At 40.8% G+C, this 27,347-nt stretch overlaps 2 protein-coding genes across 3 annotated transcripts in view; one reads left to right on the top strand and one right to left on the bottom strand.

The window, feature by feature from the left end:
* LOC121909800 (kin of IRRE-like protein 3) overlaps positions 1-27,347 on the top strand; it is a 278,843-nt gene that overhangs the window by 197,712 nt on the left and 53,784 nt on the right. For both annotated transcript variants that reach the window (XM_042430524.1, XM_042430522.1), the window contains exons 5-6: positions 15,547-15,697; positions 23,428-23,533. In XM_042430524.1, the coding sequence (XP_042286458.1) occupies positions 15,547-15,697; positions 23,428-23,533 (257 nt within the window). The remainder of the gene's footprint in view (positions 1-15,546; positions 15,698-23,427; positions 23,534-27,347) is intronic.
* Positions 17,806-23,263, bottom strand: LOC121909802 (general transcription factor II-I repeat domain-containing protein 2-like). The gene is made up of 2 exons (XM_042430525.1): positions 21,778-23,263; positions 17,806-17,913 (listed from the first exon to the last, which is right to left on the bottom strand). Exons 1-2 carry the CDS (start codon positions 22,310-22,312, stop codon positions 17,894-17,896), a joined length of 555 nt encoding a protein of 184 aa, XP_042286459.1. The 5' UTR covers positions 22,313-23,263; the 3' UTR covers positions 17,806-17,893.

Below are 27,347 nucleotides of genomic sequence, written 5' to 3'. Positions count from 1 at the left end.
CGATCCATGCATGGAGCTGCAAAAACAGGGGGTGAGCAAAGGACAGATTTAACATTTTCAAAAGCTCACTGACAAAAGTCATCAAATCCCTTCAGTAAATCAAATTTACTGACGTACTGAGCTGAGCCGACCTGATCAACACAGTCCTCAATGCATGGCAGTGGATATGTGTCTGGTTTAGTGACCCAATTTACCTTGCAGTCGCTGTACAAAATCTAGGGCTCTTATCAGACTTATCAACCAGTAAGCAAGGTGATGCGCAGCTAGAAGATGAGGCTTCTGCAATACCATTCTCAAGCATATAGGCTATTTTATCTCTGCATCCATCACCTTCCATTTTCCTTCTGATACCTGGTAAAAACGCTGGCAGATCGGCTGCGCCTCGCCTACATCAATGTCATGCTCTACCAAGTACGTACGGCCTGGTGTATCATTAAAGAAACACGGGTAACTGTTAATAAGAGCAGATAGCTCAGCACACCTCCCCTCGGACAGATGCCCAAACAGAGACTCCAGATTCTGCAGTGTTTCAGAGTTTTTCAACCAGCCATGCAGCAAGCTCTCGTCAGGCAGTGTAACCCCATCATTCTCCTGTAGAGAGGAGAAAATAACAGAACTTGCCATCGCTGCAGCCACTGAAACCAGCTGAACAGGCTCCTTCTGCTCCTCACCACTAAAGGCCACCTGCAATACACGAGCATAGTAAGGTTTCAAAAGGTTAACATGACAAAATTGAGTGGATTTCCCACGCCCCTGGCATTGCCCGTCCCACTAACTGCCTAACCAGAGTCTACCTAAGCTCCCCCTAGTATTCAGGTGCTACTTGTGGTGAGTATTTACGCACTTTAGCCCAACAGCCCAGTAAAGCAACGGTGACCCACCTGCAGCTTCGGATGTGCCCCAAGACAACTGCTCCAGCCACGTTCCCACCACACTAACAATCCCCCACACGAATTCCAAAGGAACCAGGGACAGAACAACAGCAATTTACTATGGCCACGCACAGAACTGATACAACTCAGAGCCACAAAAATCACCAGCATAACAGCCAGCCAACACAAGCACAAACCTCAGCCAAATCAATGACTCGTTACCCATTACAGCAGCTTACATTAATCCAAAACAATAAACAACTTACCACACTCATCAATGTCTCCCAACTGCGCAAATCATTCATAAAACGAGGCGCACAGCTTACTACGGTACAGCTGATCATCACGCCAACCCCGGGTCAACAAAGTTGAAATGAGCCTCCATATTTCACAGCCCGGCTCATAGGCTGCGACAAATATGGGAGACCAGATCAGTTTACCAGCGTGGACAAGTATATTTATTTACAAATAATAAATGGAAAATGGAAAAAACATGGAAGTCAGTAATCACTGATGTATGCATGTCAGTAAACAAAAACCAAACAGCCACACCGTGGTGGGGGAGGAGGAGAAGAGAGGGAAGCTCCATGGAAAAGCCATGCTTTGCACAGAAATCACACCGGGCCCAGGTGTGGCTCATGAAACAAATGACGACCCTCTGCCCTGCCCTGGATCCTGCAAAACAAAGAAAAACCAGCAAGAGAAACCAAAAAACACAGGAGCACCTAGTGGAGCGGAGGTGTCCACAATGGCTGAGCTGGCTAACTTCTGGTTAGCTCTCCGCTAACTTGAAAGAATAAAAAATAATTTAATCGTGTGGTTCCTCTAGACTTTCCAAATGTTATCAGACAGAATAGATCAAATTCTGATAGTGAAATTAGTCATTTCGTGGGGGTTGTGTAGCGTTCAAAACAATTTATCCACTGTTTTACGCCGGCAACAGTAGCAGCTGAGTCAGTTACGTTGGAGCCTATGACAAGCCTATGATAAGCATGTCAACAGTGTTTTTGTAATTACACTCACTGCCAGATGGGGAAGACAAAAGTCCCACACTGCAGCTTTAACATGATTAATTATTTCATTGACTGTGTGTGTCTCCCCTTTTTAGTTTACCATTAAGGACAGCTGTGAGCCTGCATTTATAGACACACCTTTATTAGACCATATAAAGAAAGAGCCTTGTTTGCTGTTTTCTCAGGCCCCACAGTTGACAATTTGCAAAAGTATTCAGGACCTGAACACTGAGTTGTGCGAATGCCCTATTGTAAGTGAAGGATTGGGGCCTGAGCATGAAAGTGCCTGAAAATGCGAGGAACCTGTTGTTTTTTGTAAAGATGATCATTATCACCCTATGCCATTGCATTTTTGAGGGGCTTGGGAAGCTCAAAAACTCACGAAAATTTGCACACATGTCAGAACTGGTGAAAATTGCACAGTTCTATAGTGATTGGCCTCAGACCCATAGCACCTCCAAACACAGGAAGATGTTGGGATAAAGTTGCTTGGTTGTTCATGAAATTCAGTGGGATCATTGTTCTCATCACTCTGAACATATAATATATATATACACATCAGTGGCGGCTGGTGACTCAAAAAATTGGGGAGGACAGGAGGAAAACTAACATGGAATCTTACAACAAACCGCATTATACTGTATTATTGTCCCCCACCCGATGAAATCGGAGGGGTTGGTGGATTGGATGATTGAAGTTTGAAGAAACAAGACATATTGGCAATTTAACAATTTATTCATTTAACATACAGGAGCCTCAGTAACGTGTGGAAGAACCATACACATACGCCTGGCACCTCCTCCTCATGCTGGTCACCAGCCTGGTCACACACTGCTGTGGGATGGCATCCCATTCTTCAACCAGCATTTGTCGCAAGTCAGCCAACATGGTTGTGTTGGTCACACGAACAACACACCCAAGCTGATCCCACAAGTGTTCAATGGGGTTGAGGTCAGGACTGCTGGCAGGCCATTCCATCCTCTCCACTCCCAAATTCTGGAGGTAGTCTCTGATAAACCCCACAAACCAACAAATGCTGGTTGAAGAATGGGACCATGTACCATGACGCTTATAATCTGATACAGGTACAGATCAGTGCTGAACACTAGAAAGACCAAACACTAAAAACACCCACAGATGTAAAAGTGTAGGTTCACATCAGAAAGTATTAATGCATGTATCAAATACATGACTTACACGCTCTTATCTATATGCACGACATACAAAACACAGTCTACAAAGCTGACATGTTAACACTTGTTATTCTATTTGCTTTAAGCTTATTACTCAATATACAGTTCAGCTTAAAAACGAACTGAAGAAAATATCACCAGTAAGCAGCCAGACCTCCTAAACACTCATTCACTAATCACACAACATCAACAGGTGACTGAACAACCACTCAATTAAAAACTGGATCAATGGATCTGGATCAATCCACTGTAACTTCAACAAGGAAACTACCCACAGCACATTATATGATCTCTGCTGCATTCTTGTTAAGGAGATAAATTCACAACAGCCATAGAGACATTTAACCATTAGAGATGAAATTAGCGACCAAAAAGACAGAGAGAAGGTGTATCTGACTCATGTTATCTGATGTCTTCTTTCTATCATAGAGATGAAGTACACATGTCATAACGTCCATTTGTGGCTGTTGGTCATCTTTTTTGTAAGTCAGAACTTTGTGGCTGCTGGTTAACCAGTCTGATATCATTAGCAACAATGACAAACAAGCTAATTCCCCTGGTTGTTCCAGTTGGTTCTCTCTCCAGCTGCTCCCTGGTGCGTCCTGTCACTGCTGCGCCGCCCAATCCAAATCCATTCTCTCATTGGCTTAACAACAGTCCGTGACAGTCCTTCAGGGCTGCTACAACAAGCCATATTTTATGGGTCTTGGGCATGGATGTGGCAAAATGGCTTGATAGTGCCCCCTAGAAAATTTCAAAATAAAAGCCCCTATCTTTAAATTTCATGTAGAGGAACAAAATTTGGTAGGCACATGTAACATGTCCAGACACACGAAAAAGCCTCTTGGAGCTGCACCCTGAATCCAAGGGTTGTATTTTAACAAACTCCTCCTAGAGCTTTAACCCCACCGACTTCAAATTTGTTCAGTGTCATCTAAAAACCTTTCTGATGAAAAATTATCAAAATTTTGAGTTTTCACTGAAAACCCTTGTCGTGGTGACATGGCAAAGTGTTTCGCCATGAAACAGGAAGTTGTTGTAACTTTAACGTACATCGTTCAATCTGCCCAAAACTTCTCATGCTTGATGAGGGTCCCAGCCTGAACACATCTATATGTATTGAGTCATAGGCATAGCGCCACTAGCAACTCCTGTTGCTAGTAAGTTACAGGCACTGTACTCTTACGACCTCTGCCTAGCCGGTTGAACACATCCACTTCAAATTTGGTCAGAAAAGCCTTAACACCTTGATGATGCTATGTTGTGAAGATTGTGAGTTTTCATGGAATGCGGTTGCCGTGGCAATGCAACGAATTTCGATGTTTTGCCATTGCAAAATAAACTGTTGTAGCTTGACTAAATATGGTCAGATCTTTCCTAAATTTTACATGTTTGATAAGAGTCCCAGTCTGAAGACATATACAGGACAATATTGAATCATAGTAATAGCACTACCTACTGGCAACAGGAAGTTATATGCCACATACTTTCACTACCACCATTAAATTTAACCTAGATGAACAAAATTTGGTAGGCACATGTATCATGTCCATACACACAAATAGCCTCTTGGAGCCATACCCTAGTCCTACAGGAAGTCCACCATTTTGAATTTACTTTGCGATTTTTGCACACTTTTTGCCATTTCCAGGTTTTATATTTTAACAAACTCCTCCTAGAGATTTAAGCCAGTCAGTATCATCTAAAGATGTTTGTGATGAAAAGTTATCAAAATCTTAAATTTTCATTGGACACTCTTGCCGTGGCAATGCGGCAAACTTTGATGTGTCACCATGAAGCAGAAGTTGTTGTAACTTGAATGTACATTGCCCAACCTGCACCAAATTTCTCATGCTTGATAAGAGTTCCAGCCTGAACACATCTACATGTCAATATTAGTTATAGTCATAGCACCACCCACTGACAACAGGAAATCAGCCATATGACAATCAACATCTGAGTCACATGAAATTTTCAAGGTATGGTCTACAGTTGATATGCAGAAACATGATGTATATTTGATGCGTGTTCTCTAGTGCCACATAGTGGACACAAGCAGTGATATTTAACTCCTTTGTGCAATGTCCAACAAAAGCCCGGTCCTGAACACAACTGCATGCCTGAAATAACAGCCCTTCAACTACGGTGCTGTCTGATGTGTGTGAAGGCGCGAGGGCCCGATCATCGCTGCTTGCAGCTTTAATTATTATTATTATTATTATTATTATTATTATTATTGTTTTTGTTGTTGTTACTCTAGTATGCCATTGCAAATTTGAGGGGCTTAGGGTGTTCAAAAATTGGCACACATGTCAGAACTGGCAAAAATTGCAAATTTATGTAGTGATTGGGCTTGGGCATGGCCAGCAGGCTCTATAGTGCCCCCAAATGCAGGGCCATTTGGAACAAAGTTTCTTTGATGATCATGAAAGTTGGTGGGCTCATTGCTCTCATCATTCTCGACATAATTTTTCCAATTTTTTTGCCCAATAGGAAGTCAGCCATTTTGGATTTTGTGTGTCAATTTTCATTTTATTTTATTCATTTATTTTATTCATTATATTTCAGTTAGTATCATATTGGGCTTGTGTGAGGCATTTCGGCCCTATAGTACCTTCTAATTACTTTTAGCATTTTTGAGGTGCTGGGGTGCTTGAAAACTTACAAAGCTTTGCACATGCATCAGAGTGGGCGTAACTTGACATTTGATATAATCTTGGTTTTGGGTGTGGCAAAATGGCTTGATGGTGCCCCCTAGAAAGTTTCAAAGTCATAGCCCCCACCTTAAAATCTGATGTAGATGTATGAAATTTGGTAGGCAGATGTAACATCTCCAGACTTAAATACAGCCTTCTGAAGCCATACCATAAGTCCAAAAGGAAGTCAGCCATTTTGAATCTACTTTGCATTTTTTCCCCAAAGTGAAGCCATTTACAGGCATTGTACTTTAACAAACTCCTCCTAGAGATTTAACCCGAGCAACTTCAAATTTGGTAAGTGATATCTAAAGACCTTTGCAATGCTAAATTGTGAGGCTTTTTAATTTTCATGAAACACCCATATGTGGCAAACATCCGATTTACATGAAATTTACATGGTGTGGTCTGCACATGATATACAGCAACATGACGTATAATTAGTGGGTGTTCTCTGACCTCACAGGAAGTGATAATTATATCCTACATGCAATGTCCAAATACTCATGAAAATGTATATCCATGTCAGTTGCCCTCTGGTAAATGTATTGCTGCATTAATATTTCACTCATGAAGTATTACCTACGTGCAAGAGAAAGTAAGGCCTAAATGACAAGGTGTTCATCAAATGTATACACAATTTTTAATAAGTCATCTGCAGCACCACATACTGCACACAGGAAAGTGTCTGGTAACCCTGACAATTCAGAGCCATGTCAACAGACCTCCAATAGCAATACCACAGCTGCTGCTCCCTCCAATGTGTGTGAGGTGTGCGAGGGCCCATTCATCACTGCTTGCAGCTTTAATTTATGTTATTTACCGAATTTTTGTGCACTCATTTAATTTCAGCTGAGTGTAAGAGTCTCTGCTGCATTTGGTATCATTTATGGTCACGCTACTCTCCTCTGCTCTCTGTGGTTCACCGCGGGTGGGGCTGAGCCCCTCCAAACAAATGAAGAGACAGTGAACCAGGTGAAGTAGCCTACATGAGTTGACGACAACTACAGTTGTTATGTTACTGTAAGTGCAATGAAAACATTGTGGGGGAAAAGCCAAGAAAAGTAATTTTATTTAATCTGTGCAAAGGACTATTCATTGAATTAAAATGTGTTATATCAGGATAAGTATTGTTACCAGGATATGAAATTACCTACATTGGGATATGAGATTTTGGTCATATTGCCCATTACTAAAAGTTATGAAATATAGTAATGGCTGCAGGAGATATACTAGTTGTGATATTTACTATGGCTAGGAAATCAGAGGGTACTAAGATTGGCTACAGAGCCAGAAATAGACCAAACAATACACCAGAATCAACACTCAGACACAATATCTCTTTTTGAAAGAACAACTCTTCTTCCTTTTTATGAAAAGTAGTGAAGAAAAGTAGAAAAATAAAAATGTACATGAAAAACATATTTATTACCCAGTCAATTGAAAAGCAAAAAAACAAAAACAAAATTCTAATGACTAATAAGTGTCTAGGTTCAGGATTCACTCAGATCCTATTCTCTTTCAGTCATTTTAGTCACTGATGTGAACTCAGTCCTCGTGTCCCAAATCTATCATCAAGGTTACCATTGTGGAAGTGGCAAATTTTTGTCTTACCACACTGTAGAATGTGTTAGTTTGGTGTGTAGAGACAAAGTCCTTGAGTCCAGGATTCCAATCTTCTGCATGCAATTGAGTCTCTAGTTCCACTCCATTGGGTTATAGCTCACCATCAACATCCAACAGTATCCAGGCTCAAACTCCAGATAGGTCCAAGAACCTGACCTATAGTGGGCAAGGTCAGAACTCACATTCAAGCTTCTAATCTGAAATAGTGGACCACCAAGTAAAAGCTGGAATACATTTTGTCAAATTCTCTCATTGTTCTCTATATTACCTAAAGAATAACATTAGAACTAATGAGACATTAGTGATTTTAAAATCCCATTATAAACAACCATAGTAGTCTCAAATATCTGTGCTCTCATAGAACCATGGTTACTAAAATAACCTCTGCACTAACAATTAGAAAGAATACCAAAATACTCCCTCCTTCACATAGCAATTGGCATAGAACATCTACATCAACACTAAAAAACACATGCTTTTGTGCCCTGTGCCATGCAATGGTGGCCTAGAGTCACCTGCACAAAACATTTTAACAATTAGCAAAGGTGCAGCTTAGTGTGATTAAAAAGCACAGGTTAAGGTGCTAAAAACAACACAAATAAAAATTAAGTTTGTAACAGATGTGCTTAAAACAATACCAATGAGCATTCAGTGTTTAATAGATGTGCTAATACTGAATACATCAGCTAAGTTTATGTATTTCACTGTACAAAATTATATTTCCATTTCAACTTAGCATAGCTAACACCTTTAGCACAAGCGAATGGCATTCACTCTTGTATTTGTATTAGCATTAGAGGCTAGTGCTTTAGCAGTCAAAAGATATCTCACTTATGTGGGTATTTCTCAAATACCAGCGACGACTCTGGTTGTACTCACACAAGACTCAGAGCTGATTTAGCTAATTTTAATCACCTTTTTTTAAAGCTTTTATCCAAGGTTATTGGTTGGCACTCATTACGGTGGCTACCCTCTTCCTTGCTGTAACTCAAAACAGGAAGTGAAACTGCGGCATAGGCTTTGTCAGTGCACTAAATGAAACTGATACCTGACTGGCTGACTGAGCTAGCCTCTTAAATTCACATGTGCTTAGAATCAACTGAAATCAAACACTATTAAAGGAAAATAAATGTTTATCTTTTCAGATTAAGTTGTCTGTTTATTTTCTCTCAATGTGCATCTATCACATATCTTTATCTCCTATTCTTTTTAATTCTGACCTTCCGAGTACATTCTTTATTATGATTGAACAGATTTCTTGTAACACTTTTCCTTATTCAGGTTAATTTTATATGCAAAAATTATTTAACCTGGGTTACAGGAAATATAATGAAATTTAACACCTTGTTCACACACAAACACAAAAGAATGTAAATGTTAAATAAAATAAGCATTTGGAGCAATAACTAGAACACTCCCTCTGACAGTGTCAACCCCTCACAGAAAATAAAACTGGGGTTACAGTCTATTTTATCAATAAGTTGCTGGCCTGCTCAAATAACCTCTGACTGAATCCATAAAGCCAATTAAGCATATGAATGAGGAAAACTATGTAAAAACAGTATATATAGTTGGACAAACACCCCTCACCCCCACCCGCCACCACCCAACAGTCAAGCTGAGGAAAATTGTGAATTTGCTTGAGGTGGTGAAATTGGCCTCAGTTATTAAAGAATAAATTACTCGACCAACCAAACAAAAGTCCTGCCAGAGCCCAGTGCTCAATGCAGAGGGGGAAGCAGAGTAGACACGTTCTCTTCTACATCCTCTTACTCCTCTTCTGCTTTCTCAACTCTCTCTCAACTCTCGCAACTTTCTTGTCTGTTCCGCTGCGTCCTGTCTTCCATCTTGAATTTTCCTCTTTTATTTGTTTCTTCAACACACCTCTGTAGCCGCTGACCACTTGGCCACACGCCATCCATGCACTCCTGGCGTGGGCACTTAAGTGTTTGATCTGCAGTCTCTTTGGACCCGCTCTCTTGTCCCTATGGTTTGCCACATTATCATTGCTGAAATAATTATCTGGTTGGTCTGCATCTCAACACTGACACAAGCCTCCTCCACTAAATAAATCCAGCTGCTTAACACTCATCATAACACAGGCTGCATTATTTCCTCAGAGACATATTTGGCAGGGTGCCCCATAGCTTAGAAGTTAAGACACAGACTGCAACATCCAAGTGTGGTTCAAGTGCAGATGGGGACCTTTGTTGCATCTCTCTCTATGTCATCTCCAGTCATCTCTGCAGGGCTGGATTCAGCCTGTCTGGCCTGTGGGTGCTGCAAAAAATATCAGGGGGGACACAATGTTACAGACAACACTTGTATTTTTGTGGGTGTGCACATTTGTTGTTTTTAGTTGTCTTATCTTCCTAACCATTTCTTTGTGCGCCAAGGCCTATAGGAGAAACACTATCACTATCTGTCAAGACACTCACATTAAGGCTTTAAAAATGCAAAAATTTGCCCTGCTCATGTGATTTCCCCCCTCCCCTCAGCAGAGCCTGGGATACACAATGTTCCATGAGCATGAACATGAAAATGAGGCTGGGGAGGTGGAGGGATTTCAATTCTGAAGCAGGCAGCAGTGTAACAGTGAGGGCAGGAATAAGTGTTGTTGTATGCAGACTGTTGGTGTCTGATGTATATATATAGATCCCATACTGCATGAAGTAGGGTGTGGACAGACATGGTTGGAGATTGTATTGAACACGTGACTATAAGAGGACTTCCCTTGCTGAACTCCAGAGAGGCTCCATGTTTGTCACTGTGTGAGTCTGTGCATATTTTTAATGCGTATATGTACATATATAAATTAAATGGCAATGAACTTCAATGTGCTTGAGCAAAACGCTTCATATGATTTGATTGATTGTGACATGATTTTGGGTCAGTGTATTTCATGTAATTGTCATCATAGGACAAAGATGATCTGAAACCATAAACCTAACCTAAACCCATCCTAAATATTGTTAACTTTTTCCACAAGATAAACAGAATAAAAGTAGTCTTGTCTGATTTGAAACCCCAGTTGGGGTGTGATGTGTCCTTCCCTTTAGAAGGTCACATTAACTAGTAATTTGTTAGTATAAAGCTGCCATCAGACTGAAGACATCAACAATCAGAAAGAAGACTATGACAACAAAGAGCTTTTTCCACTTAATGACCATGTCATTTGGTCTGAAAGTCATCCATTGATGTCAATAAGGCAAGAAGCACGGACTGCGCATTAATCTGAGGGGACTTCCGCTGTAGCATCTACAAGTGAAATCCCATTATCACAAAAGAGATGTTGGAGGAATTAAAAACCAAACATTTATAAGACTAATTATTTGCAGCAATCTGAGATAATAGAATTTAAATCTCATTTCAATGGTGTGCCATGTTAGCCTCGGATTTATTTGCATAGTATTGCCATAGAGTAGAAAATAGCTGACAGCAGTGAGTAAAATATGTGTAGTAAATTAAATACTGTCCATCTTAATAATATTAACTGATTTTCTGTTGTTAACTGAATTTCATCTAGATTGGATACAATGCATGTAGATGTACATGCCATCTATTACAATGTAATAGATGGAGGAAGAAAAGAGAAAGCAAAATAAATTAAAACAACCCCATATGATAACAGGCATTGTCAGTGTTGATGTATTGTATGGTGTAGGTGTAGTCAAACAAAATCACAACTTAAAGCCCCATATGTGTAGATTTTTACTTGATTAGGATCTAAATCATTCTGATGACATAAGATATGGTTTTGTATCACAGTTGAGACAATTGCTGTGAAAATTATTGAGGTAGTTGCTTGTGTCCCGGGGTCATATCTGTAGGGCAAGGTGTGTCATCAGTGTGCATGCCTATCTGCCACAGTAGGGGAGAACAGGGTAAATAGAGCTAGTGGGTAAAATGAGCCACCCCCTTTGTCTAGGTAACCATAAACAAAAGTAATCATGTGACCACATATTAAGAAAGTATAGTTCACATTACTCAATCCATGTTGGACTCAAGCACATGGAGAGAGTGGTAAACAAAACAGAGCAAAAAAAAAAAAAAGATTTTTGTCATGCCAAGTGAATTCATCATGTTACTAAAGTTACCAGTCTTGTATCTTAATTAAATAGATAGGTTTTGGACATTATTACATGTTAATTTAAGTCAGTGTAAGCTACAGAACAGGGTCATAAACTTAGCATACCTGTGGATCTGAGCCACTGTATGAAACAGTTTTGTCAAAATGGAGATTGTGGAGTCAAACGTGCCAGTGATGTTGGGGCAAGTTGAGTCAATGGTTCAATTCACCCCCCAAAATTATTTTCTGATATTCTAGAGACTAGAGACACTGTTCATGTTTGATCCCTGTTACAAGTGCTACAATGTTGATGAATGAATACCTAATTGTTGACTAATGTTAAGTTTAAACCACACACAAACATGCTGTACATACAGACAGGTGACAAATTAAAGGAAAAGCCAACCACCGTGTGCCACCAGAACAGCTTCAATACACTTTGGCATTGATTCTACAGTCTCTGAACTCTACTGGAGAGATGAACATCATTCTTCAAAAAGATATTCCCTCGTTTGGTATTATGATGATGGTATTGGAGAGCACTGTCTAACAAGTTGGTCTAAAATCTCTCATAGGTGTTCAGCTGGGTTGAGATCTGGTGACTGTGAAGGCCATAACATATGATTCACATAATTTAATACTCATTAAACCATTCAGTGACCCCTCATGCCCTATGGATGGGGGTATTGTCATCATAGAAGAGACCACTCCCATCAGGATAGAAATGTTTCATCATAGGATAAAGGTGATGACTTAGAACAACTTTGTATTGATTAGGAGTGACCCTTCCCTCTAAGGGGACAAGTGGACCCAAACCGTGCCAGCAAAATGCCCCCCACAGCATAATAGAGCCACCAGATCCCCTCACTGTAGGGGTCAAGCATTCAGGCCTGGACCAGTTTTTCCTTTAATTTGTCACCCATCTGTATACACAAAAGCATATTTACACACCCATGCTTACTGTAACTAACACACAAAGATCACAGTTTAATCTTTACTGAAAATGTTAAGGTAACATGTTTAACAACAGGTCACAAACATATGGTTTTACTTAAAAGTACAAGTTTTTGCCTTTGTTAAATTGATGGCATTAATGCTCATTTTACCCCTGCCATGGGGTAAGTTGTGCCATAGGACTAACTTTTTTTGATGGCTCATTGTTCTAAAACCATAATAATTGCATAACCTTTTTAAATTTCCATGGGCACACAACAACCTGAGGTATATATAGTAACTATTATTTGAAACAAATACACATTCATTTTGCAGTAAAATCATCAAATGTAAAAAGTGGCTCATGTTACCTCGTGTTTTTTTTTCTTCTACTTTTTATGATTAGACCACCGGGAGTCGCCTATGTCACAATTGTTCTAGTCTGGCACATTGGGTGTTTAAGAAATGAATTTGAAAATGACAAAGACAACTACAGCTCTAACTATGTAAGTGCATAGTGGCTTAAGTAAGCAGACAGAAGGGAATATGCTTTCTGTTTCTATTCCCTGATGGCTCCTTGTGTTGCATAGAACCATTGTGGCTCCAAAATGAATACAGCAGTGAACACCCATTTCCGGGGAGATCTTATCCCAAAGGGATTGGACTGGGTCTAACACACACTGGAGAAATCTGGACACTCAGATTGTAGAAATATATATACCCAACGAAATCTGTATTGTTCTCTGGTCTTCTTGCTTGGAAACCGGGAGGCACCACTGGGAGTCAGGGCTTTCCACAAGGATATGGAGTAACCTGCCAGGGGGAAAAAGTAGCCAGCTAAGCGTGGTCTGATGGGGGCATGCCCCCTTGGTGAAAAAATTTGGCTTTAAAAAAACAAATTTGGTGGCTTATGGAACATTCTAATGCCACAATTTCATCATATACACTGATCTTAATTATTGCGTATTTTATTTTATCCAATTTTAAACATGTAGTGAGTTATCATAAAGGAGAATTAGGTGTCTTGTGCGTTTTAGCCCACACAGTCTTTAAATAGCTATTAATATTTAAAACCACACCTATTCCTGACTGATCAGAACTTTAGTAATAAAGAATCATTAGATCTTATTTATTTTTTTATTTATTGACACCTTCACTGTAAGGTTTAACAAGACATGCCACAATGATGGTTAATGTATTGTTTGGCTAGAAACATAAATGCACTCAAGAAAATAAATAGGTTATTTTAAGGGGGAACATGTTTTTATTCCCATGTGTTATCTAGCCTATGTATTGGTTTTAAATTAAATTATTTATAAAATAAAAATATGCCAAAATTAACTCAAAAAAAATCATGTGAATCACTTGACTCAAATTGTGAATCTGAGATCTGAATCAGTTCTACTTCTAGTCATCTTCATCCTCATTTTCATCTTCACTATCACCCTGAGTGTGAGACTGAGGCACAGCCTATATTTTCCTCATGACACAGGCCTATTACTTTAACAACACTGTCTGTTTTACATGTGTTTACAATGCATCTTAGAGATGGCTCTGCTGTAAAAAGCGCAATGTAAATAAAGATAATTCATTAATTTATTCATTCATTAAGGCCATAAAGGTTTGTGTGGTGGATAGGCCACCGGTGTTTTCCGAAGTAGTCCATCCAATGAGGATGTCCCCTGTCTGTGTAATCAATACAATTCCTAATGTGTTTTGTCATCAATTATTTTGCTAATATTTGTCAAACACTATAGACAACTCTGTGCTCTCTGCTCTCTGCCCTCTACTCAGTAGGACACAACCTCTCAGCTGAGCGCACACACATTTATAAAGATAATTTAGAAATTATTTTGTATCCCTTTCCAGCTTGGTGAGTATCAGCAGTTCTTCTAAGGTCCTCAGAAATCTCCTTTGTTTGAGCAATGACACACTTCCACAAACCTGTGTTGAAAAGCTGAGACTTTGATAGTGAAGACCCAGATTTCTCTTCTTTAAATAAGGCAGGGCCTCCCAGACTCTCACTTTATTGTCATCCCATTGATTGAAACACCTGACTTTAATTTCCCCTTCAAATGAATTGATAATCCTAGAGGTTCACATACTTTTGCCATGCACAAATATGTAACATTAGATTTCCCTCAATAAATAAACAAGTGTAAAGTTTTTGTCTAATTGTTGTCCGTTTATGTAGTTTTAGGACTTGCATAGAAATGTGATTGCGTTTTAGGTCATATTTATGCAGAAATAGGGAAAATTCTAGAGGGTTCACAAACTTTCAAGCAGCACTGTAAGTAGACAATGGTTCCTGAAGGCTGGCTGTTCAGTATTCTAGTTGTAAAAACACTTGAGCTCTGGTGAATGCCAACATTTTTTTTAAAATCATGCAGTGTATTTTGAACAGTAACCCTTATATACATTTTATGGGACAGTTATAACCCTCAGCTGACTGAAAGAGATGCCTACTGTTGAAAGCTATTTTCTGTTTATTAATTTAATTTTAACTTGCATTTGTTGACCAGTCAGCTCTGTGTGCATTAAGTTATTAAAACATAAAACAGCCTATGGCATTGTGAGGTTTTTGCTTCTGCTTGTGACAGCCTTTTAAGTGGATTTAATGGCTAAATGGAGACTCCACTTTGTATATTTGTGATTATTATATGGTTGGCCCACTTAGTGGCCTTCAGAGGGTTCAGTGAAGTGCAGGATTAAGTGAAGCAAACAAGGACCTGGAAGTGAAATAAATGTGTTCAAGGCACTCATTGGCAAAATGAGCAGGAATGCAAGGACCTCCTTCACCATGAGCTGCTCTTAGGCCAGCAGTGGAGGACTGTGTTTACAGTGGGCAGCTCAGCAAACTACTCAGGTTTGCCCTGAGAATGAATAATTTATCCTGCTATTTAAAAGATGCCCCCACATCCACTCTGAAAAATCAGTTCCTCAGCAAAATAATGATTCATTGAGGGACTCATGTTCACTGGTCCCTAAATAAATAAATTAGGTAAAATTTCTTTATGCTCCATGCACTCAAGGTCAAAACAGACCAACACCAAAATTCTGTGGCTGAAAATATGCTCCTTCATGGATAATACATGAAAATAACTTTATGGAATACACTTCTCTCCTTTGTTCTTGATTCCTCAGACCTTGTTGCGGGATGGTAAGAGGGAAAGCACAGTCAGTATGCTCTACTTATCACCCTCCAACATTGAGTCAGGTCAGCAGATCACCTGTCGAGCCTCAAACAAGGCAGCCCCCAACGGAAAAGATGCGACTGTCACAATCGACATTCAGCGTAAGTAAAAATGACATTTCAAAGACCATATTTATTTTCAAAAGGCAAAATATGTTCTTCTCGCTTAATTACGAACTACTTTGTCATGCTGCACCTAAAACAGTCTGCAGACTAATCATTTATACCTTATGCCTTTTTATGACAAAATAATAATGGCTATTCTCAGTAAAGGCTTGTTTAATTGCCAAGAAACACCATCAAAAGAAGAAATCTGTGTCAGTGTACACTGAAATCTGCAGTGAAATAGGGGAAAGCCTGAGAACAAAATGGCACAATTAATTAGCATGATGATGTTACATATATTCTGTTCTCAGCTAGTGACAGTGTGTATAATCTAATAAAAAGATGTATGTGCTTTGTTCCTGCATTTTTTTTTAAATCTCTCTCTATCTCTTCAGCCAAACACAGAAAATAGGGTCCCTCTAATAATACTCAAATTGTCAGGCAATATTATTTTATTACAAAAACTATTTGTTGCAAGTTATGGATTTGGAATAGGAGGCTTTTGCATTCCTCACAGCTCCTTCAAAGTTATTTAGTATGACTAATAAAGTATGAATGCTCTTCAGAGATGCATTTCTCTTGACAGATCTGTTCCGTCAAGAGTACCACCCCCCTCCCCTTCTGTAGTGTTTGAGCCAAGCACATGCTCTCTTTGTTCCATTTAACAGGCACATACTGTATAGCTGTGAAGTGAGGGTGTGCAGGCAGCCATGAGCTCATGAGCTCCAGTTTGATGGTTGGGGATTGGAGAGAGGGGTGACAGGAGTTGGATGAATAAGTGATAAAGGTGCTGCCAAGGTGGAGAGGCTGCAGAGACTCCTGGGGGTCTTAGAAAGTGCAGCACCTCACCACTGGGGGCAGCCAATGTTAACCACTGCCTGTTAATATTGATGGGAGGCAGCTGTTGCTGTTTCAAAGAACCACTCTGCAGCCAACACTCTGTACCCTGTGCTGCAGAACGCCTTCCATGCACCAGGGAGAGGACAAGAAAACACAGAGGGTTAGTTTGGAGCTCTGGCTCCCAAGCAGGATGAATCAGTCAAAGTAAACTTTATTGTCAATTCTGAGTAATAATCTAAATCTTCTTCTTTGATAATTAATAGCCAAATGCAGAAGTGGTGTATCCACAAAGGATCAATGGGCACCAAAAAGAAACACATACTAAAAATGTTAATGCTCACATGTTACATTGCCAAAGAATGGGCATAGTGTGGAAAGCCACACTGTATAACAGAGAGTGGCGTATAACACTGCTCTCCCATGAGTCTGATTTCTGTGACAGAACCTCACTTTTTTAGCATTCTTTGTTCTGGCTCTATTTCTATTAGGCTCTGCCCAACTCCACAGTTTGTGCTGATGAAAGCCACTGACAAAAGTTATTTACTTTTACTGTGTTGAAGAAGAATCAGTACCACAACACAGTGCAAGAAGAGGGCGTCAAAACACACCACAGTTGTGTCATTATTCTAAAAGTAGTAGAGCACTGAAGTTAAAAAATTCCATCAAGACAAAGTCATTGAATTAGTCTAAATGATGTCTGGTAGGATTTTACCATGAAAAACATTCTTGGTGGCACAAGAAGTGATCCATTTGATATTTTCATGTTGTTTGGAATAAAGAGAGGAACAGTAATTAGCATTAGTTGGGAGGGAATGGCTGCAGGCTTATAGGCATCAGTCTTACAGCATCTTCAAACCTTAACCCTAACCATAACTGAGAGTCCTGTGTGCATCTGTGCATAAATCAAACTGAGACATAAGAGTCATGGCTACAAGCCTGCAGCCATATCAAGGGCTTTTCATTTGACATTTGGCCTGGGCCAAGACCGTCTCAGTCCAGTCTTCACCAGTCCAAGTTCAGTTCAAGACCCAGTGTGGGAACCTCCTTCATGAGTTGGGTAGTTTATTCATGAACACTTATTCTAACACTTCAATTTTCTAAAACTAAAAGTGTAATAAACACATAAACAGGATTTTTAAGCCTCTTTTCACTTTTATTTGAATACAAATAATTTTGCTGCCTCAACAAATACAGATACAAATACAAATACTGTGCTCTCTGCACATCCCTATCATGGAGAGTCCCTTGGGAACATTTCACGTGTGTCAGTAGCTCAGTTTTATCTCTGTAACACCCCCAAATCCAGGAGTGATGTCCAGGAGTGAGGAGAAATGTGCATCACGTAGCAAGAATTCAGGCACCAACTGTTGGATCTGTGAGGAGCACAGTTGGTTATTTGCAATAATTATCAATGATAATTAATTAATTATAACAATTAATAGAATTATTAATAGGTATTAACAAATACGGGGCACCACCCGGAAACCGGGACCAATAACCAAACAAGATAGTCTCATAAAAGAGTTCATCTAGAATGTTAATATCTGATAGATATCAACATTCAAGGGTGAACAAAGAAGGGTTGAATTCAAGCTCTGACTCCCACATCAGCCACTTTTCACAATATGTTACACACAATAATGACAAGAGGACTTCTCTTTAAAGATATAGCAGTGTTTATTAAACTTAGCAAACCTAACAAAGTTAATGCTTCATTCAATAAACAACTATTCTAAAATCTAATTCTGCCAAAACAAACACAAACAGGTGCACACATACAAGGTGAACACATCCAGGTGAATGCATGTGTCTGTGTGTGTGTGTGTGTGTGTGTGTGTGTGTGTGTGTGTGTGTGAGAGACAAGATGGCAATGTGATCTGGCATGATGACATCGAGGGTTTTGACGCGGACGTGACTATGTGAGGAAGTCACGTCACGTGAAAACCAAATGGCAGAAGTAGGGCAGTGTCTTGGTTAGACAATAGCAAGATGGCGCTGCCTGGTGATTGGCGTCTTGCAGTCGCCCAATTCCGTGAAAACACATGTGTCTGATGGCAGATAGCGAGGGACAAGTCCCACGTTATCTGACCATCAGATGTGTAAAAAGATGGTGCATGTATGTGTGTGTGTGTTAGTCACAAGAGAGGGAGGAAGGAGAGAAAGCGATCGTGAGAGGGAGAGAAGCGGTTCCTTTGTCCACAGAGAGCGCACGTACGGACGGCAGTCTGTAACACACGTTGTCTGGTTTCTGATCAACAGAGCAACTTACTTTCTCGCTCTCGGTGGCACAAACACAGCAGTAGTCTGAGCAGGACAAACACAAAACAGTCTAGCGTAGTGAACACAACTAAACAGGCAGCAAACTTAAAATACTCCTAACAGTAAAGCAGAGCAAATGGACTCGGCGGTCTGTCAATCCACACAACAAAACAATAGCAATAAAGCTAAAAAGCTAAAAGCTAAACAAAACAACAACAGCACTGAAGCTGAAAAGAACACACAAACTAACACTGCCGCTGCCCAGACTTAAGCCTCTTACGTGGTCACTTCAGAAAGTGAGCAGAGCAGAGTGTGTGTGTAAAATCCGTCTTTCGGTCCGGCTCAGTTCCTCGGCTCGGATGCTGACGATGCCATCCTCACACTGTCGACGGATGTCACGGCAGCTGATTCTCGGCGGTGCGGTGGAGAAAACAGAGTGGGGCAGAGTTGTCTGCGTCTTCGTGAGGAAAATCTGTTTCTTTCTTCTGCAGGGAAAATGAGAGCGCTGGTTGCAGCAGCGGTCTCTCTCTGATCCAGAGATGGTGTTCGGGTGAACAGGGGCGAAGTCTCGTCTCGTCCGGCGAGGGGAAAGACTTCGGTGAGAGGAAAAACACGTGCATGGGGTACCTATGTTAGTGAAGCTGACTCACAGAAGGTCAAAGTTCCTCCTAGCTCAGTTCACAATGAATGCGTGTTCTTCAGGGTGCGTTCACTTTTTAAAGGGGCGGTGATGTCATGGCTGTGTCATCATGAATCTCCTCTGTGCAGGAGCATCTCTGCCAATGAAGGGTTAGGGTTAGGGTTTGTTGAGACTATTTCCTGTTTAGCACCTAGGTGCCAAATTTGCAAAGCGTCAGTGGAAATGGAGTCTGTGAGCTGTTTTTGGGCACTGCTCCTTCTCAGGGGGAACAAAGGAAAAGCACCTCATGGCCGGGCCTCAGGGTTTACATGTAGGCCTTCTTTGTGTGACTGCATGGTTTGAGGCCCAACAACATCATTGATTATTCAAATCTCCAGACCTGCAGCGATCAGCCCCAACCATGCAGCAGAAACGATAAGTGCATTTCCCCATTAAAACAGACACTGTGCGTATTTACGCACAAGGCACAGCAGTGTAACCATTGATTATCTATCTATCTATCTATCTATCTATCTATCTATCTATCTATAGCAAGCATAATCAATGACAACGTTTCTGTAGAGATGCAGTAGTGGTAAATAATATAGATATAACAATAAAAGTGAAAAACCAGTTGTTTTCTGGTTTTGGTTTAATTTCTATTCCAATTGCCGATTTGAAGACAAAAACAGGAAAAGCACGCAAATTTCTGTTTTTTGATTCATATAAAAAATGTATGATGCATTATAAATTTGTTTATCTTATCAAACAACCTGAACACAGCTTTGGATGGAGGGTACACAGACCGCTGTGGATGTGTAATGTGGGTTTAATCATTTGAGTTTGTGAATGGTGCGTCACTTGTTACGGAATTGTGGGCCGGAATTATCTCCTTTCCTTTCGTAAAGCATGGTCAAGTGTACTCTATGCTAAAGGAGATTAGAAAGGAAGTATTGAAGCACCTTTTCTTAGCAGTTAGAGCAGGGATGTCAAAGTCAAATACACAGTGGGCCAAAATTTAAAACTTGGACAAAGTTGAAACATTGATATTTATTGAAAAAATCTTCCTCCAGATATAACAATGAACCTTTTCATATGGACCCAAACAAGTTTTGCTTAAACACTGAATATGGAACAAGCAAAGCTTAATACTGTACAATATATAACTTAATATTGCACACATGCAAAATCGAATTTCAAATAAAAAAACATCAATGGCATTCATTTCTTAAATAAAATTTAAATAAAAATCGTATGCCTCTTTTTTTATTTGCAGCCTTCTGATTTAAATTTCAACAGTAACCTTTTCCACAGGCTAATAATAAAATTAAAAATAAAATAACAATAATAAACTAATAATATCCTTCAATGAACGTGCAACCATTCAAGCCCATGCCTTGGAGTAGCAAGAAAAAGTGCATAAAGAAAACGTTAATTATAGCTCAGTTTGCTACACACTGATCTACTCTGATGTGTCCAAGCCAGATATCTGGCATCTCCTCTTGGATGATAGTTCATCAATGTCTGGGCTCAGGCTCTGAGCTGAGGAAATCCTCAGGATTGAGTGAAGGCGTTCATCAGTCAGACATCTCCTGTGAGATGTTTTGGTCATCTTCATCAAGGAGAATAGTTGCTCACATAGATAAGTGCTGCTGAACATGGAGAGCATCTGAGCAGCTTGGGTGCGGAGCTGAGGCATTGTGTCAGGGATGAAATGTGGAAACTATGCAGCGTCACTACACTGGAGTTCAATCAGCTCCATTTGGAGGTTGGTTGGTGCGTTTTCCACGTCAACCGCAAATGGATTACTGAGCAGTTCAAACTTACATTTCTGGACATCAAAGTCGGCAAATCGCCAGGTAAACTCAGCACCAAGTACGCTGAGTTTTTCAGCAAACTGTGCACATGGGAACATGGCGGTAGAGATCTGTGTTTTCATGGTTTGGCAGCAGGGAAAATGGCCCAGGTTTCCTTGCAGCATCTGATTCTCCCACAGGCACAATTTAGTTTTAAAAGCCCTCACTACAGCGTACATGTCTGTGATGATACGCCCCCACCCCTGAAGCTGCAGGTTCAGCACATCGAGATGGCTCGTGATGTCACACAGAAAGGCCAACTCACACAGAAACTTTTGCTCCCAGAGCTCTGCTGTGTCTTTCCCTTTGCTTTCCAGAAACTGACATATTTCCTCACGCAGCTTGAAACATCTGTTCAGTACTTTTCCTTTGGCGGTGATTCAGACCTTTGGCTCTTATGAAGTTAACTACTCATGTTACTGTGGTCATAACATGTTCCATCTTTAGGGCTTTGCCACATAGTGATTCTTGGTGTATGATGCAGTGATAAATAGTTAGCTCACCTGCACAGTTCTCCTCCCGCATCTTCTCCCAAACCCTGCCCACCAGTCCACTCTTTTGACCGCAAATCGCTGGTGCACCATCTGTCGTTAGTCCCACGAGTTTATCCCAAAAGTTCCTCCGTAACACACAGATTTGAGTCCACTCCACGGATGAAGACTGACACTGGGCAGTATCAGATGTGTCGCTGCTCTCATCCACAGCAAGGGAGAATGCAATGAAATCTTTTCCCTTTGAAAATGCTTGCTTTTTCTCTGAGCACACGAGGTCACAAACTTTCATAATGCACTTTTTCACAAACTCTCCCTCATTGAAGGGCCGGGCTGATTTTGCAATCTCTGCTGCCACAATAAAACTAGCCTTTACAGCAGCCTCACTTTGTGATATGGCTTTTTTGAACATAGTCTGTTGTGAAACCAAACTTCTTTTCATTTCCTCTACTTTCTGGTGCCTTTGAGTCATGTCCATGTCTTTGTACTTGTCGTGGTGTTTCGTTTCATAGTGTCGTCTAATGTTGTACTCTCTGGTTATAGCCATGTTGGCTCCACATACAAGACAAACAGGTCTGTCTTTTACATATGTAAACAGATATTCTATTTTCTGTCTTTCTTTTCACTATTTTTGGGAGGGGTAGCACGGTGCCAGTAGTAGCATGAGGTCGCTATGGCTACTGTCAACAGAGGAGAGGGTGTTTATGGGTCCTGTCCTGATTGACGTGCCAAAACACCAGCAGTGCATTCTGGGATTTGTAGTATGAGCGGTACATGCGCTGTGTAATACCGGCGGGCCAGCCCTAGTAGTCATTTGGTATTGCCTCGCAGGCCAAATATAACTACACTGCAGGCCAAATTTGGCCCGCGAGCCAGAGTTTGACACCGATGAGTTAGAGAATTTGACCTGCTCTTATCATGGCTACCACTTAAATACTTCCAGGTCATTTCACTCAGTTAGGAGCCTTCCCGAGCAAAAAAGACTATTCGACCACAGCCTTGGTCTAGTGCATTGTTCTCTCTTGTGGGGAAATTTACATTCTTGCAGCATTTGGGCATGACCAGTTTGAGATCTGTATGATTGAAGTCCCCTGCTACAATGATCACACTGTTCAGGTACACCATCAGCTGTTTGTTGGTGCTGTCATGTAGCTTTAAAAGTGCTAACTCAGCTTTAGCTTGAGGGGGGATGTAGACTGCCATAATTATTATTGTCGTGAATTCTCTCGGGAGAAACAATGGTCTACACCTTACCGTAAGGAGCACCACATCCGGGCAGCAGTGTTTGTCCACCATGTCCACGGCTGTGCACCATTTATTGTTTACATAGATAGACAGTCCTCCTCCCCTATTCTTCCCACAGGCCTTTGTCTGTTCCGCCCTGTAAACAGAGCAGCCAGCCAGCTCGATAGTAGCATCTGGTACAATTTGGTGAAACTGTCTGCAAGATTAGAGTCTTGACTGAAGTGACATCAATTGCAAACAATCCTCCCCTTGTCAAAAAATGTAATATTTCTGTCATGTATCAAAAATCTGTATTTTTGACATTTGGGTCACACGATTGTAGCCTGATTCAGTGTTTTTCACTTGACTTTAAAACAATGACTAAGCCCCTTATACTGCTGTCTCCTTCATCTTCTCATGAGCTCACCCTTCTTTCAGACCTGCCCATTGTCAACCTCACTGTGGAGCCGCAGCCCGTTCTGGAGGGAAACCTGGTCAGATTCCACTGCGCTGCCAAAGCCAACCCACCTGTCATCAACTACAGGTCAGCTTCACCGTATCCACCTCACTGTGACATTTCCTCTTCTGTTTCCCCTTGCACACACTCTTTGCTTTAGTTTGTCTTGTTGGTTCAAATTTATTTACATTTCTAACAAAATCAAAGAGAACAAATATTGACCTAAAGCAAGGAGCTCATAAAATAAACAAGCAACTGTAATTCAAGTGGTCAAGACAAGAAAAAAAGTCCACACACAGTTTAAAGTCCATATTCTCTACTCTGAAACACTGGGGGCATGTCTGCTGAAGGCGCTGAAAGCATGGCCCAACTGAACAGCCTCGGACTTAACGCTTATACCAAACTCCCGTATAAAATACACAATTTAAAATAGGCCTTGTTTGTAGGTGTGAGGCAATCAACTTTTTTTAAAAAAAAAAGTAACGTTAGGAGCCAATGTTTATTTCGGCACATATTTTGTAGATAAATGTGGACTTGTTTCAGTAAAAATGTAACTTAAATGAATAGTTAACAAGCGATCCATCATCAATCTTCGTTATCTTAAATTGTGATTTTTTTCAATGGAGTTCAGTGAACTTAACATTGCTCACTTCTTTGCTGAAAAGTCCTTGGTGCTTCATTGTGGCTGTCACCTTTGGAACATTGCCTCTCACACTGTGCTTTCTGGCGAAGCCCTCTTGCCAGGGACCTCCCTGAAGCCGAAGCCGCTGGCATCTCCACCCATCAGCTGGCTTAAAAACAACTCCATGCGCGCTTATGTTGACCGAAAATGGCCCCATTCACCAGTCACAGCAGATTATCTGATGTGAATCCCAACTGTCACTGATGAAAGTTTGTAAAACTACCCGGTGTAAAAATAGTAACTCTGAGTACGTGAGCGCTGGTGTTTATATAGACAGGAAGGGGTAATGGTAGTAAACCCTCTACATCATCGAGACACTATTTCATGCATGCCCAAAATATCTTGAACACTGACATGGTGAAAAACAGTTTAATGTTCTAACTCCATAATTCAGTACTACATAGTTCACAGTCTTCTCACATGTTTTCAGCAATTGTTTTCTATCATGTATAATGTGTTTAATAAGAAATCTCTGATTCCTTTTACATGAACTTTAAAGGGGACCTATTATGCTTTTCCTTATTTTCAGTCATATATATAATATTACAGTGTTGGATGTTCATGTTAAAAGTGGCCAATGTGTCTAATAATGTGGTAAACATATGTAGAAGTAATCCCTGTGAGTAAAAAGCACCGGCTTCAGACTTGGTTTCCAACATTTTTTTCTACTTTCAGCCAAAGCTGACATTGGCAGATTTCTTTATATGGACATCTGCTCTGTGCACAGTGTGCAAGTGCACTGCTCCACTCCGCTAACATTATGGCGTTTTTCAGTTGTTTTGGGTGTAGTCACACTGAGCCATGACTCCATTATAAACCACTGGAAACCAGTTGGAGGTGTGCTGGTATGGTCGTCTGCAGCTTCATCAAACATCATCATTACTGTGGCTGTTTCTGCTTGTACTATTCCTCCCTGCATTATTTCTAACTGATCCACTGAACAAATAGCTCAGAATATTTCCATATGTTGTTGTTTCAACTGGTTTTTAGTGCCACTAACCAAGTTCTGCTTATTCAGTGGACACATTTAATGTCCTGTAAATTCTTCACTGTAAAAGTCCTGTTATTTAGTAATTTAAAAGCTTCTAATTTGAAGCAATAAAGCAGGAAATGTTGGGTTTGCATCAGCGGTAACTTAACATGACTCGACTGCTACATGCTGCCCCTTGGCAGCTTCCAGAAGGCTGGCCAATCAGAACAGAGTGGGCTCATCTGGAGGTGGGCCTTAAAGAAACAGGAGCTCAAATGGACTGTCAAGAGTCAGAGACTGTACTGAGGCGCTGCATAAAGGGCCAGTATAAGAAGAATAAGGAGTTTTTTGAACTGTTAATCAAGGCTGCTGGCCTTTGCCATTCCGAGCCTGGGGAGTTTGGAGGGTGTGAAGGGGAAGGCCTTGTATGCAGCTGCAGTGAAGGTCAGGAACATTAGAGCTCTGCAGGATGTCAGGGAGCATCAGTGGCAGGATGCTCTGAGAGGGCAGACTATAGCAAAGTTTAGGTGGAGGGTGCTTTACAAGCCCCCAATAACAAAAAGTTCAGGGGATCTGCAGTGGAGGGTGCATCATGGGGCCCTGGCGACTCATTTTTTTCTGTCCAAAATAGATAAAAATGTGGGGAATGGCTGTCCTTTCTGTAATTCACCTGAGACTGTTGTACATGTGTTCACTGAATGTAACCATGTCACCTGTTCTTGCTCTGTTGAAGGTGCTATGTGAAAAAATGGGAGTTCTTTTTTCTGTGGGGCTGTACATTTTGGGACCAGTGTATTCTGTGAAAAACAAAACAAAACGTGTGCTGATGAACTTTCTGTTTGTACAGGCTAAACTGGCTACTTGGCTCACAAGAAGGAATAAAGTGAAGGATTGTGGGCCGGTAGACCTGGTGTTATTGTTTAAGGGGCTGGTCTTTGTGTGTCTTAGGGCTGAATATGCTTTTACAGTGTTTATGTTTTGTATTGTTTCATTGAATATTGAATAGACTGGTCCTCCTATAAGGAATGCTGCGATATGGAGCCTCAGCTGTGTGTGTGTGTGTGTGTGTGTGTGTGTGTGTGGATGTTGAGGAGTGATGATGAATGGAGTAATGGGTGTCTGTGAGGGGGGATTTTGGTCTATTTTACGGTTTCTCTCAATGGGTAGGAGCTGTATGTGGTGTTGTAAGTGCCTATATTTTTTTTAAAGGACATCAAAAGTCAACATCTAATATCCTGTTTAATTTCTGGAGATTTTTGATAATGATAATATTGTAACACACTGTTCATATTGTGGGCTGTCTGGGGCAATCACTTACTGTAGGCTGTCTAAAAGAATGTACTGTACCACTTGCTCACCTGCACTTATAAACTCTCCCCCAGCAGCTGGCACCTCATGGATTATAAATGGCTGACAGCACTGAAAGGCTGCCACATTCCTGCCATCTGCCTATGGCCAGGAAGGACTGGCCATCTCCTCCTCACTGCATGAACATTGAGAGAAGGGGTCAGGCCAAGTACAACACGTGCACACCACAGTGCAGACCAAGCGGGTAGCTCCCGGTCTGAAAAGTGAAGCCAATGCAGAAGTGACTTAAATCTGCCATCAGGGGGCAACTCCACTGGCTCCAAAAAGAAGTCTGATTGTATATGATGATTATATATCACAGCAAAAAAAGGAAAATGCAACATCCATAAAGTGAGTTTATAGGATTATGTTCATATGTCATCCAACTAAAGCCACCACTTGATATACATAAACACAACAGCAGATGTGCCACTCTGCTCAGTGCAAGGGGTTCTCTCTCTCTCTCTCTCTGAGTGAATGGCATAGTGATTGGAGCGTGGAGTTTCAGAGTGTGCTTCAGCGTGAGTCAAGTTTCCATCTTCCTTGCTGCTTGCTTGCTTGATTCTATATTTTCTTTCATGCTGTTCCTGACAGGTGTATCTGACTGCTGTTCTGGTGTAGTTTGGCTTTGTAGCACGGCTACCAGCTCAAGTGAGCAGTATGCCCGTGGTGGAGGGTGGTACAGAGTTTGAGAAGCTGACACGCTGTCATGCAATCAAACTTGTGGCGGTGTCCTGACAAATAGAGCTACCTCTCAGAATGACCTACCAACACAATGTGTGCATGTGCAGAGAGTTTCAGAGGTGAAAAAAATATTCCAGAGGACACATCCATAATTTTAAACTACCAAGGATTTTCATGGTGGAGAGAACAGTTTCCTACAGGTAAATTAAATGAAATTA

This window comes from Thunnus maccoyii, chromosome 13 (genome assembly GCF_910596095.1).
Source record: "Thunnus maccoyii chromosome 13, fThuMac1.1, whole genome shotgun sequence".
In the NCBI taxonomy this organism is placed as follows: Eukaryota; Metazoa; Chordata; class Actinopteri; order Scombriformes; family Scombridae; genus Thunnus; species Thunnus maccoyii.
This window is presented reverse-complemented; position numbering and strand designations above follow the sequence as displayed.